General features: G+C 35.0%; 1 protein-coding gene across 2 annotated transcripts in view; it reads left to right on the forward strand.

The window, feature by feature from the left end:
* Window positions 1–13,695, forward strand: part of SCAPER (S-phase cyclin A associated protein in the ER) — a 168,083-nt gene that overhangs the window by 24,381 nt on the left and 130,007 nt on the right. For both annotated transcript variants that reach the window (XM_082321353.1, XM_082321354.1), the window contains exons 6-8: window positions 7,139–7,239; window positions 8,611–8,727; window positions 11,792–11,952. In XM_082321353.1, the coding sequence (XP_082177479.1) occupies window positions 7,139–7,239; window positions 8,611–8,727; window positions 11,792–11,952 (379 nt within the window). The remainder of the gene's footprint in view (window positions 1–7,138; window positions 7,240–8,610; window positions 8,728–11,791; window positions 11,953–13,695) is intronic.

Here is a 13,695-nt window from a genome sequence, read left to right on the forward strand (position 1 = left end):
AAACCCACACCACACACTTATTTAAAACTATTATTGATAGAGTTTGAGCAACTGGATCTAGCAGCTAAGGCTACAGTAAGTCTGGAAGAATCTCAAACTACTTTAAATTTAAATTGTTGGGTTTTTTCCCTCCTAGGATGGCTTCAGCTGTTTTTTTTTGTTTTGTTTTGTTTTTTCTTTCAAAAAAGCTGAATTTTATGATGTGAAAATTTAGTTCTATATTCTTTTTAAGTTGCTGTTTAGCATTAATGCTTGTACAAACTTTTATCTTTCCACCCGTCATTACTTATTGATATATTTCTATAAGGTTTTGGCAAGGGTAGTTTCTCTCCTTTTTTCTAATGCTTACAGGTACGTTCTTAAATCAGTCTATCTTGAGTGTAGTTCAGTGAAAACAGTTTCATTCTGCTTGAGATTCTTATTCCCTCTTATAAAAAGGAAAATTCAGCAATGAAGTTCTGTTGTTCTGATTCTGACAGACAGCACAAAGTACTCTAAAGAGGTGGGTGAAGCCTTTCCCTTAAAAGACTTGTTGCATGATGTTATTATGTGAAAGAACCAGCTGAAACAACTGTAGTTAAGGCCTTCCAATCAGGGTGATATCTGTGAGAGAGTTAAAGTTGATTGAAGACCTCCCAGAAAGAGAGAGGAACTTAGTTCATTAGGATATCTTGCTAAGAATGCCTTGTGAGGGTTCGTTTTCGTTCCGGGTATGCTAATTTTAATGATTTCAATCTATGCATGCAGACTGAGACCCATGGTCGTCCATGCTGGTTGTTACTTAAGACAGCCAAGAAAATAAAACTGTTTCTAAATGTGTTGGAGCTGAAGGTAGAAAACCCCAAGATTTTCCTAACGTCAGTGAAAAAGAAATCTGCAATAATTCAGTGTAATAGTCAAGTTGATCCAAACAGGATCTTGATCCTAATTTCACTGATAAGAACCAATTCAACTCTGTCCTTTTTACTTGTTTTGAAGGATAAGTTTTGAATCTCCCCCCCCCCCCCCCCACTTTTCAGTTAAACAAATATGAAAAGTACCTGATTCCAGGGAGGAAAAAATACAGAATCAGGGTTTGATACTTAAGGCTTTTTGGGAGAGATAATTTGTTATATGTGAATTTCACTTCTTTCCTTGTCGTGCTACAACTGCGAAGAAAAGTATCCCAAGAAGAGTTATACAGTAATTTATTTCCTCAACACAGGTCTCTAAGTATTCTGTTTAGATACGTTATTCTTGTTTCAGGTCCTGGATTCCTCTGGGTGGAAAAAATCTTGGCTTTCCAAAGGAATGAAAAAAAAACCCAAACCCCAACAAAACAAACAAACAAAACCCCAAAAAACATCAAACTGTAAAATCTATGCTTTTTAATTAAGGATTATTCAGCATCTTTTGCTTTTTACACCTAAATTCTTTTAATTGGTAATTATTTCCCCACTAAAGTCCTCTATTAAGTGTATTTCTATCGATTTGTAAGCATTTTGAGCATTAACTTAATACCTTGTGCTGATGTCTTCATTCTTTGAATCTCTAGAACATTTCCAGTTAGAAGGAGAATTTCAGCATGAAATGAACTCTATTCTGTAGAATCGAATCTATTTTCTTTTTATTCAGTAAAACCACGGTGGTTATGAGTTTCCCTGAAAGCCTAAGCCAATGATTTACATATTAGAACATCTGTAATTCTTTTTCTGTGTTTCTCACAAGACAGGCTTTCAGATCAATGGGGTTTTATGAATATATATTCAAATTGTTTGAGAAGGTCTAATTCTGCAGTTGGAATATGTCAGAAGTATGCTAGGCTGCCACTTACCACTCAGTTATAAAAAATACAGGCATTCTGTTTTTGAATTTGTAGTTATTTAGGAAGAGTATGTTTACATCTCTTTCTAAATAAATAGCCTGTGGCTGTGTTGTGACAGTCAGTGCCAAGTTAAAGTCTTTTGTGAGCATTCCTCTGGCCTCTTTTTGGACATTTACATTTTCATTGTTGTCATCTTCTGGAGATGAATCAAAATCATTGAAGTCAACAGTGAAGGATGGGAAAATGGGGTAATGATTGGGCATTCAGTCTCACACATGGAAATGGATGGGATCTTTCAGAATGGTAATCTATTCTAGAAAGCCAGCTACTGAAAAGCTGGCTTCTCTTCTAGCTGGCAGTCTGGATAATCCTATTCTTGCCTGTCCATCTTTTGCATCATATATGTGTTTACGTTTTTTGTGTAAATAAATTGTGTGATTAAGTCCCTGCATGTGTCCCCTGACCGCTACATTCATTCTTATATAGAAAATTTACTTTGATAACGGTTACGTTTCTCAGGAGCCCATCCTTGGCAGATAGAGGATTATGGCTGTCATGTCATAGGTGAATCAATGAGGAACAAACTGCGGCCAGATATGGTGCATTTCAGATTTGGATCTAAGAGGCCATGTGTCCCTGCAGCTTTACTCTCTAAGAGTTTGCTGCTTAGTGGCTTATGCAAGGATAGTGTGAGAGCATTTAAAAAGGCATACCAATCGGGAGAGCTTTAGTTACTGGAAAATTATTCTGTTTTTCTCCTTTCTGCATCTGTTTTAGAGTCTTTTCTTTTTACTATTATCTGCCATGTACTGAAGTTGGTATAATGAGGGTCCTTTGGATGGAGGAGCTGCTTCCTTTCATCCTCTCCCAAAGTTGTAAGAACCGCTTTGGCAATCATCTTTGTTTAACCTAACCCCAGAGCTGGCTTTAATGTTTGTAATTCAACAGTATGAAAAAGGCTACAAGGAATTTTTTGAAGCAATTTTTGTGTCAAATTACTAAAACACCCGGTTAACCTTAAAAACATAAATTTAAAGAAAGAAAGAAGGAACTTAGGCTGCCTGCTAAAAATGTACTCCAGTACAAGAAAATTGAGTTTGGTTCAGTAAATACATAATCCAAAATACTTGGTATAGATAATGAAGCAATATAAACTATGCATAGTTTATAAAATAAAACACACATTTCTAGCCTTGAGAATAAGCTAAAGTACAGATGTGGTGACTGAGTTAGTTAATTTCTCTGACATGCGTTCTGCTATTTTGAATTGTACTGTCTTCCATGCTTCCCTGTTTTCCTCCTCCTTGTTTGAGAATGGGAGAATAAATGGAGAAGATAACGTGTCAAAGCCGTTATGTGATTTCCAAACGAAGTGAACTTATGTTTTTAAGGATTATAATAGGCCTGTCTAGGACACAAGTCAAGATGTCCTGATTCAGGAATACAGGATTATTCTGATGCAGCTGCTCTGTGTATTAGAGGTCCTTCTTGATTGCAACGTAATTAATATGATCACCCAGTTGAAGAGACTAGAAGTACAACTTTAAGATAAATACATACATAGAAACCAAAGTAATGATTGAGAGCTGGAGAAAAGAAGGAAAAGCACAAAAAGAGCTTTTTGATGTGCGGGGCTATTGATCAGAGAATTGAACAGAGGGGAGAAAGAAACAGGAGCTGTATTGTGAGTGTTTTTAGTTTTGTGTCATGGATTTTCCTTTAAGTGTTGTTTTTTAGCGGTATTGCTTTCTTTTTTAGTTTGAACTGGCTCTTTAAGAATCGTATGGGATGGATATGACCTTGAAAAATAATGGGATTTAAAATTGTTTTGACTCCAGTGCAGCCATAGCCTACCCCATAAAGGTTCCTTTTTGTCAGCACCTTCTCAAGTGGTACAAGTTTCCACTGCTTCAGCACCACAGGGTATATCTGCTACACTCGGTACCGTAGGTGAGCTAGAGAGCTGTATTGATGTCCAAGACCCCAGAGCCCTGCACCACCAGTATTGTGTGTCAGTAGGACAAAGGGATGGCGCCAACCGTCCTGCTGTATGCGCCAGTAACTAGAATTAATTACAAACCAATCGAATCCGTTGCAGCCAATTGGTAAACTAATTGGTAATTTTAGCTGTACATCTATATGTAGTTATCTGGATGCCTGTAACGGCGCTTTCAGAGCCACTTTTGTTCTGCTTCATCCTGCTTGACAAAATGGCCCTCATAGCTTTAGGGAGAAAGATGTGCATCAGTGAATATGGGGCTGCTCCAGCTGCTTGTCTTGTTTGTATTCCCTTGTTCGTAAAACATGACTCGGGTTACAGCTGCATGGTTCTGCTCTGATCATTTCTGATAATGTGTAGCTAAACATTCCTTAAAATAGGTTAAGCCATTTATTGTATTTTTTTTCCTATGCCAAGTAACTTCAGAAATATAATTCATATTCAGACTGATTCCTTTTTTTTTTTTTTTTTGTGAGGAATATTGCAGTGGCAGGCTTGAAAAGTAAATGATTCAGAATTAAATTTTGCTTTCTATGCTCTTATTGTTAGTAACAGTCAGCACAACTTAGTATGGGCTAACCTAAGTGGATGTGAATTGAATTAGAAAGCTGAAATTTTATTAGTGAAACTGAAAAAAGAACTGGCTAAAATACTTGACTTGTTCATTTCTTGTAGCAGACTTTACTTATGAATTATTTTGGTGCTGTAAACCAACTGCCTTGTAGGAAAGACTTCTAGCTTTTTTGTAGAATATTTCAAAACAAAGAGCAACTTTTACATCAGCAGTAGTATTCTGTTTGATTTCCCTTGTGTTTGACTTTCTTGTGACTTTTCCCTTATGACAACCAGCATATGCTGTATATCTGTCATACGTAATAGTTAAAAGGATACTTATGTGAAAACTGAAGCTGAATTTCAAACTTGCGTTTGTGTTAAACAAAATGAATAGTCATCCATAAAATTTTATATGAAAAAGCATTTTGCATACGTTAGACGTCCTTTTTCTATTAAAAGGACAATTAAAAGTAAAGAGGAATGGCACATAATGTTACAAAAACGTGCATTAGTTACCTGTACTGTAGTAGAGTGTTTTTACTGTTTTCAGTGTTAAAAGTTTTACTGTTAAAACTTGTAGTTATACACTTAAGAACCAATACCTTTTCATTTATAATTGTTCCCAAAGTATTTTTAAGTAATAATTATTTGCTCTGAGCAGAAAATTTCTCTTAATACCAGTAGGAATGACTTTGACGTAGTAAAGAACTTGCAAAACAGCAACACTTTGTCATTAGTGTTTTTCCTATACCATAAAATTATGTCTATATTTTAAACTCTGCATGTGAAGCTCATGTAAATTTTCATAGAATTCAAGCTTCATTTATGGATTTTTATTATTTTCAGCATGTTGTAATCGTAGAGTACAGTATACATTTTTCTTGTCTTTGAAAGAGTAGCTATGAAAACTTCTATTTCTGATTGACGTGATCTCGAACTGTCTTCTATAGAAATGCATTAATGTGCTTCATTGGGTGATAATCAGCTCTGCTGAGAAGGTGCCTTATGCCTGTTGGCTATGAGAGTCTGTGTGGGTTTTGTCACATTCAGTAAATGATTTTTGAGTTTATATGTGGAATATAAGTGATTTCCTAGCTTCCTGCATGGTAAAGAATTGCTCCTTTCTCTACCAGTGACAGTACATAACTATAGTTTGCTCAGGGAACAAAGCTAAGAGTTTAATCATATGGTCTTTTGCTCTGCTTTGCAGTGAAAAAATGGCAGTATTGTCTTGAGTAAAGACTGCAGGATCCCAACTTACCTTTTAATTTTTTTGATTCTGTATGTAATCTGACCTTACTGTAGTTACTACACTTGTACATTTGACCAAACTGGAAATCAGTAGATACTGTCAATAATTTCTGAAAGTTAAGGGTATTTTTATAAGAAATAAGTCTTTTAGTTCCCAACTGTTCAGACACTGGCATTTTATCTATTAATTTCTCCCTGATATAGTGTGAAGTCAAGTTAATTTTATATATCTTTTCCTAACAGTTAATTTTATTTGTTAGAGACCAACATGTAATTTACAAGATTCTAACTACTTAATCAAGATTTTGCAATATTTTGAATAAAACTCTGGCATGCCCACATAATTTCTGACAGTGTATGTTTAATCCTACCCAGGAATTATGGGATGGACTAGATGGCCTTTAAGACCCTTCCCAGTTGTGTTATTTTATGATAATGTGTAAATCTTTCAAACCATAAAATATGTTCATGACTACAGCTTTCAGTGATTAATTCATGTAAAAATGTGTAAATTCTTCATTAACTCCATATAGTTCAAAAGTAATTTTTAAAATGATAAAAAATTAATTGGTTTGTAATGGTCAAGAAGCATAATCTGGGTATTGGAGTTGTAAGGTCTGGATATGTAATTACTCCATAGACAAGAAAGTGCAATTAGTGACTTTTTTCACTTGTTAAGGTGTGCTAGTCAGAGAAGAGAATGTAAACTTTGCATCTTGCATCTTATCTTGTTTTTTTTCTTAGTAAGTTTATGTCAAACACGATGATTTTACAAACCAAGTGTAATGCTTTGGTCTTTCTCTTTTTGCCTCAAAATACCACCATGAGAGTCTTTTTGATTAAAAATTGCTTTATTAGTACCATAGTGCTGATAATCTCACGTGTCAATAGAATGTCTGTCATTAATCTGGGCACGTACAAGCAGACACCATTTGAAAGTTCTGCACACTTGAAAGTCTGTAGGAACAGGATATGGTTTGCTGAACCTCAGAGGCATAAGAACTATTTTTTTGTAATGCCAGGGTCCCAGAATTCTCCAGAAGGAATTCCTTCTGTCTGATGCAGTTGCCTTTGTGTAGCTTTGTGTATTTTTACTTCACAAACAGATTAATTGTGACATTTTTAGTCTCCCACAGGTCTATCGGGTTTTACAGGCAGTTTTGCTTATTTGGTGAAGTATGTCCAGCATATTTTAAAAGATAACAACGCTGACAAAAAAAATCCTGAAGCATTGATACTTATGTATGTTAGGAATTATTTTCTTGCCAAATTTTGCTATTTTGTCCTTAGACATTGGTGCTTGCAGAGATCTTAGAAAATGTGGATGTTTTTGATAGGATAAATGTTTTAATGTTTGTTCACATAAAAATCTTAACCAGCTGGGCTTTTTTGTTTTCAGGGTTTTTCTTGGGTTTATTTTTTGTAAGTGTGCTACAGACAAGTAAATTTCCTACCTACTTTTCAGTTCCTTTATTGGGGCAGGGGATTGTTCTTTAACTACAGAGGTTGATGTAATGGTTGCCTTTCAGGAAGTCCTGATGATGCTTGATAACTACGTAAGGGACTTCAAAGCATTGATTGACTGGATACAGCTACAGGAGAAGCTAGAAAAAGCTGATGCTCAAAGCAGGTAATTAGATTTATGTATTTTTTTTTTTTTATCTACATCCAAATACTATCTCATAGTAAACTTCATTTTGTAGCAGAGATTCAGTAAAGAGAACTGATTTTAATATCTGCTCTGGGGCATCAAGTAGGAAATTTTCCTTTTGGACAGAATTGGTGTGAGGACATGGAGGGGATTTTATCCTTCCTGGTAGTGTTATCAGTGAACAGCTGTGCTGGAAATGGTAAAGCGTTTGGAAGTATAATATCAGAAAGGTAAAACTGATTACATCATTATAATTTGTGCCTAGTGTTGAATTTGTGCCTTAGTGCCTAAGTTTTAGCTTTGAAAGGTAAATGAGAAGTAAGGTTTTGTTGGTATAATTTGTGCCTGTAGAAGATGGGAGACCCGTAGTATGTGTGGAGTGACACACTTTAGTTCTTCCATTTTCCTTTGTTTAGGTAGTGAGTTCAATCACCCATCTGCCTAGGTAGAGAGAAAAAGTAGACCAAACATGACAAAGTGGGTTTGTTAGTTGATTATAGGTTGTTAGTCCTGTTAGTAGTACTAGAACCAGTTAAAAAATAATTTATGTAAGTGCTTTTCTGAATCTGTCTTCATCAGCAGTTGGTTCTACAAGTTTGATTTTGTTTTTAATTGCCAGTTGTACTTTTCATGTAATCAGATAGCTTCAGGAGCAAGAGTTAAAAATAAAAAAGAAAGTAACATCAGCTTCGATGAGATGCATAATGAAACTGCTACCCTGGCTTCCGCCTCGAACTATGTCTGTTTGGATGAGAACGTTTTATGTTAGTGGCAGTTAACTTAAATCAACTTGTTCAATCATCTTTGCAAGTACACGTTTATCAGGAAATGTTACTGCTGACGAAGTTTGGTATGTCAGTAGTACAATAGGAGGAGTGGAAAGTGATATATTTGGTTAGTTCTAAAGTTTTTTATGTACTGGAGATATTTGATACCTATATTAACCAAAGCAGCATTTAAACAGTATTGAATGCTCTGTTACACAGGATAGGAGAACCTAGGGTACCTTAAACAGTTGTGGCCTTTTATGTGCATTGTTATTGTCACTAGAACTAGAGGATCTTTCCAGTCCTACCCCCAGTCCTTTCCTTTTAACTGGTTGGTTTAATGTTTGGTCCCACACTGACATTTAAAATAAGCATGTAGTCTTGAGACTACACATTATTTTTTATATGAGTCTGGCCAGTACGGTTTGGAGTTGGTGTGGAAACAATTGCTAAAATGTATGATTAAATTCAGCAGTATTCATTAATACTTTATAGCATTTGTTGGTGCTGGTTTTCCTTTAAGGTGATAGAGGAAGAGTTATTGCAAATTTTATTCTTAAGCTTTTCTTTCCTGAATTTGCAGACCTACTTCATTAGCCTGGGAAGTAAAGAAAATGTCTCCAGGACGCCATGTGATTCCAAGTCCATCAACAGATAGAATTAGTGTGACATCAAATGCTCGAAGAAGTTTAAATTTTGGGTATGAAACCAGATCATAAGTTTATTAAAGCTAAAATAAAGATTCATTTGAAGCATAGTTAATGAATAAACTATTTTTCTGTCATAATCAATATATTGTTTTGCCATTTATTAAGTCATAAATGCAATTATTTGCATTCAGGCACAGGGTGAGTAAAAGAAAATCCTATCAAGGACTTAATTTTTTACTTACTTTGCTATGTATTTAATTACTGGTCATTCCAAAGACCTGAACATAAAATACAATTAGTGTATTTCATGTTATCTGTTTAATACTCTCTTCCCACTACAAAACAAAGGTCAAAATGTCTGTAATTGGCATTTTTAAATTGCCAGTGTATGCAATGTGAATGGCCAGCTGAGTGTGCAAAAGTAAATATAGGTCAAAAAGAGTGAATGTAAAGTGAGATTATTATGATTCTCATGAATAGCAAAACTCATACTAGTTTAAACATAGAGCGTATGATATACTACAGTAAAGCATCTTTTACTTGTTAAAATGAAAATGGCCGTTTGAAAGCAGTTCAACAAATATGTGCATAAATGCCATTTTAGAGCAGCACTGTCTGGTGCTGTTTCAGTTCTGGAGAGCACGTATGTGTTCAATTTAAATCTTTCTCAGCGTGTGGTTTTTTGGTACATTAAGTTTTGTTGGGATCTAGAGCACATGCTGTACTGTTTCGTAAGTGGTTACGATGTCCTCAGAAGAGATGTAATATTAGCATATTTGGGCAGTACCTCTGAGTATTGAGCTCTCTTAAATTTTTAATATCAAATATTTCTACAAAAATATTACAAACTGTTGAAAAAATTGCTCCAATGGTGCTAGTCTCTTTGTAGATGTATGTATTGGTACCTATCTGACAACATTTGAGAGGTGTCTGCTTAAATGCATGATGATGGGGAGAAAATATGCACAGTGGTCAAATGAAGAATTTGAATCTGTTGGAAATCAGTGCTCTTTTATTTTTATTAGAATACAAACAACAGCTCAGCATAATGATGTCTTTCGGCTAAGCCTTTTTTTGTATGTAATTACCTGTTGCTGTTGTTGCTGGAGCTGTTTTATTCACCATCACAGGGAGATTATTAGCAACTGTGTGTGTTTAAAGCAGCTAATAACAAGATGAGTTTTCTGTCCTTCAGACTTGCAAACGTTTTCTTCTGTCTTAGTCTGCTTGTGTGTCTGAAAGCAAGGCAACACCAGACAACTACAATATTTTGTGTGTGTTTGAGAAAATAGTATAGAAAGTAAGGGTTTAGACATACTTGGTACTATGGAAATTTTTGACAGAATGCTAGGAATTATTAGGAAAGGAATAGAGGACAGAAGAGAAGGTGGTGTTGTACCACTGCAGAAATTCATAGCGATTGACTCGTACCTTTGGTCATCTTCATCTCTTCCTGCAAGCAGTGTAGAAAAAAGTAGGAGAAGTACAGAAACTGGAAACAAGAACAATCAGAAGTATGCAACAGTATTGATGCAAAAAGAAAAGAATTTGGAGAAGAGATAATAAGAATGATAGGATAAATAAAATCACTTGGAGAGAAGATGAGTAGGAAAATTTTGTTCGTTATTTTTCATGAAAAGGAATTGGGAGTACTAATTGAAATGATCAAACAAGCTTAAAATGACAGAAGTATTTTTCAAGACTTAGCATGTAGAATTTATTATTATTCAATGCTTTGGATGACAAAAGCATAAATTACTTCAGAAATTAATGTCACAAAGATTAAAGTCCATCTTTGGTTATTAAACACAACATAAATTACAACAACTTTTCAGTGTAAATTGCTGCAACCCGGAGAGTATGCCAAAGGAAAAGTTACTCTGTACTGCACGGTTCTGATAGTCTCTTTGCTTGGCTGTGTGGAACTATCAGAGACAGGGTTACGGGGCTTGGCCTCTTTTCCTGGTTTTCTCACATGATATGGTATTACATCCTCATAGGATCAACGGGGATTATTAAAAAACAAACCAATGAGCCAACCAGCCAAGTTTTTATAATTTATGGAATTATTCCTGATAGGTTGGTTTTTGTTTTTTTTTTTTTGATGTCTGACTTGCTAAAAACAGGAAATAATCACAAACTGACATCTCACTGGGCTTAAAATAAGTGATCAGTCTAGTTATATGGAGGCTTTCTACACATTTGTTTGAAACTTGCAAGATCTCCATTTCTTTATCCTCGGTTTGTTTTGGCTAATGAGGCAGCTGGATTTGTTGGACTGTTTTAATCGGCATTGCAAAGCTTGGAAGAGAGATCAGTTGTATGATTGCAGATAAAATGACTCTTTTTACAGAAGAGAATTGGACACTTGAACATGTGCTTCTGGAATGAATGTTACCATTTTCCAATTTAAAAAATTTTGCTTGCGTTCACTGAAATAAAACTATATAGGTTTTTTGCTCTCAACCTTGTGCAGGAAATGGCAACTTTTTACAAAAGGCAAAACAAAATAATTTAAAAAAGGACTACAGTTTTGTCCATCCAGAAATTCAAAGTTTAGGCAGTCATTTGGATTTTTCTGAAAGTTGATAGAATGACCTTCCAGATTTACAATTTATTTTTTTCTAAACTGATAATAGAAAATAGATCTATTCTTTTATTTACTTAATCTTGGAACAGAGTACCTTATGGATTTGTGTGATCTACATTTACAATTAAACCTGCACTTTTTTGGACTTCTTGCACTTATACTTTGTTAGACTCATCGTATTAGTAATGGTTGCAGCCCATTCTGTACAGTTCATTGATGCAGTTGGGCAGGACCCAGGAAGGTGCAATAGAAGAGCTGTTACATTTGGCTGTAAATACTCACCATACGTTTATTTCTATGATTTTGAAATTTAGTATCAGAGAATGTTTCTTGTGGGAATTGTTTGTCCATCACTACAGTGCTGCGTGTTTCTTCAGCCACTAGACATTTTTAAAACTTTGGAATTAGCTCTCAGTCTGAATCAGTGAAGACCAAGATTAAGGAGAGAGTGTCCTGATAAAATTTTCTAATGAACCATTCTGTTATTTGATTAGACACTAAAAAGAGCTATGACTTTCATTTAGGAACCCTGCAGTGACAATTTCTGCAACACGCCTGGCTCCTTCTGGTGTAAGTTGGGCTGATAAGGTGAAAGCCAATCATGGAACTAAAGCTGCCAGTCCTGAGCTAGCAACAGCACAAACCTGTCTGCCACCTCCAGTACAGAAGTCATCGCGGAAAAATGGCAAGTCTTTTTAAGTGGCTTAAGTTATTTTCACAAACTGTGTGGTATAGAATTAGTTCAGAGTGTGATGACCTATTTTCAAGCCAAAATTAACTACAATTTTGCAAAATGCAATGTTTAAATCAAGTATTGAGATAAAAGATTAATGCAGCCTTAAATTATCATTGTAATAGCTAAGTTTGGGACAAAGTTGTGTTTTCATGTGTAGGCAACATTCCACTGTATTTCCACCAACTAGAATTTGATCTGTTAAAATACCAGTACATAACACCCCAAGAAATGAAAGGTTTTCAGTCATAAACTGATAATCTGACTGCAATTTGGAATGGTTTAACAATAAAAAGACTAATACACGTCCAGGAATCTGTAAAAGAGCTCAAGATAGTTTTATGTGCCCAGGGAGATGATGTTATCAGAACTGTGCTGAAGTAACTGATGTTTTTGTCTTTGAAGACAAGAATGATCACATACAGTTATTAATTGTTTCTCTAAAGATTCTCCTTGGAGAATGCTTGATGCCAGGGTCTTTTTCTCCTAGAAGAGATTTGTTTACTTGTAGACAAAAAAACTTTACCTTTTGATTTATAAAGTTAGTTTCTTTGCACACACTGGAACCCTGAGATTGTCTTCAGAGATGCATTTTTCCCATTTAATTTTTTCATGTGTGGTCCCAGATGACCACAAAATTCTGCAAAATCAGCAGGCAGGATGTAGAAATGGATACTCTAAAAAACATTAAAAAGAAATGTTCATAATTTGTGTTGTTTTTTTGTTGTTTTTTTTTTTTAAAGAAAAAATACTGTAAGAAAATGTATTAATTTAACATAGTTCTATGTAGAAGTCGTGTATAGTGGTTGGGAGACTTGTGGTATATTATGGAACTAAAATACCTTGTTCAAGTGTCTTGCAATTTAACGTGAGTTCAGTAGAATGCAAATTCTTATGCTTAGAAAAGAACGATCAAAACCGTACTCTAAAAATGGTTGTTCGAATGGGAATTGATTGATGCTGTTTGCATGAGGGAGTATCCTGCTGTATATAGTTGCAGTGAGCTGGTTTGAGAACAGTAGCAGTTTGGCTGAGCTTTCAACACTGTAACTGAAAGTGTAATTCCACTTTTAATTTTTGCCAGTAGTTGAAGCTATTCATAACAAAACCTTTTTCTGTTGACTGTCGCTCATATGTAAGTGACAGGCTCCAAGCTGTTGTTAAAAATACCTTTATTAGGGATTCTTGTGCAAATGGAGACTTTTATTAGCTACACAGGGAATAAAACTGACTTGCACTTCCGTATGGGTAACATTTTTAAGAGGCTAAAAGAAAACCAAAAGACCTTATCCTTATGTTAGTTTTAGGCATTTAAAGGGCTGAAGAGTCAATGTTGTGCTGTGTTTTATTGGCCGTTACCTGCAGCTGATGAGCTCCAAAAAGAGCGAAACCACTTAGGTCCTGTAGTACTGGCCTATAAGTGTTCAGTGATTTTTAAAATCAAACATACTATACAATTCAGACTTGAAACATTTCATTTTAAGAAATAACGGTCATTCCTTCTAGAGGATTTGTTTATTCTTAAGAATCTCTTATCTCTGGCATTCAACACTGAAGAATTTCAATGATTTTTTTCATGGCTGAATTGTAGTGTTTTTAACAAATCAAATTCTCTTTAGGAGCATGTTATCCTTTGTATGGATGCTAGAATCACTTTGGTAAAATCAAATTAACCTCACTGATTGGAGCACAGGA

Source organism: Platalea leucorodia (assembly GCF_965183815.1).
Source record: "Platalea leucorodia genome assembly, chromosome: 9".
Classification (NCBI taxonomy): Eukaryota; Metazoa; Chordata; class Aves; order Pelecaniformes; family Threskiornithidae; genus Platalea; species Platalea leucorodia.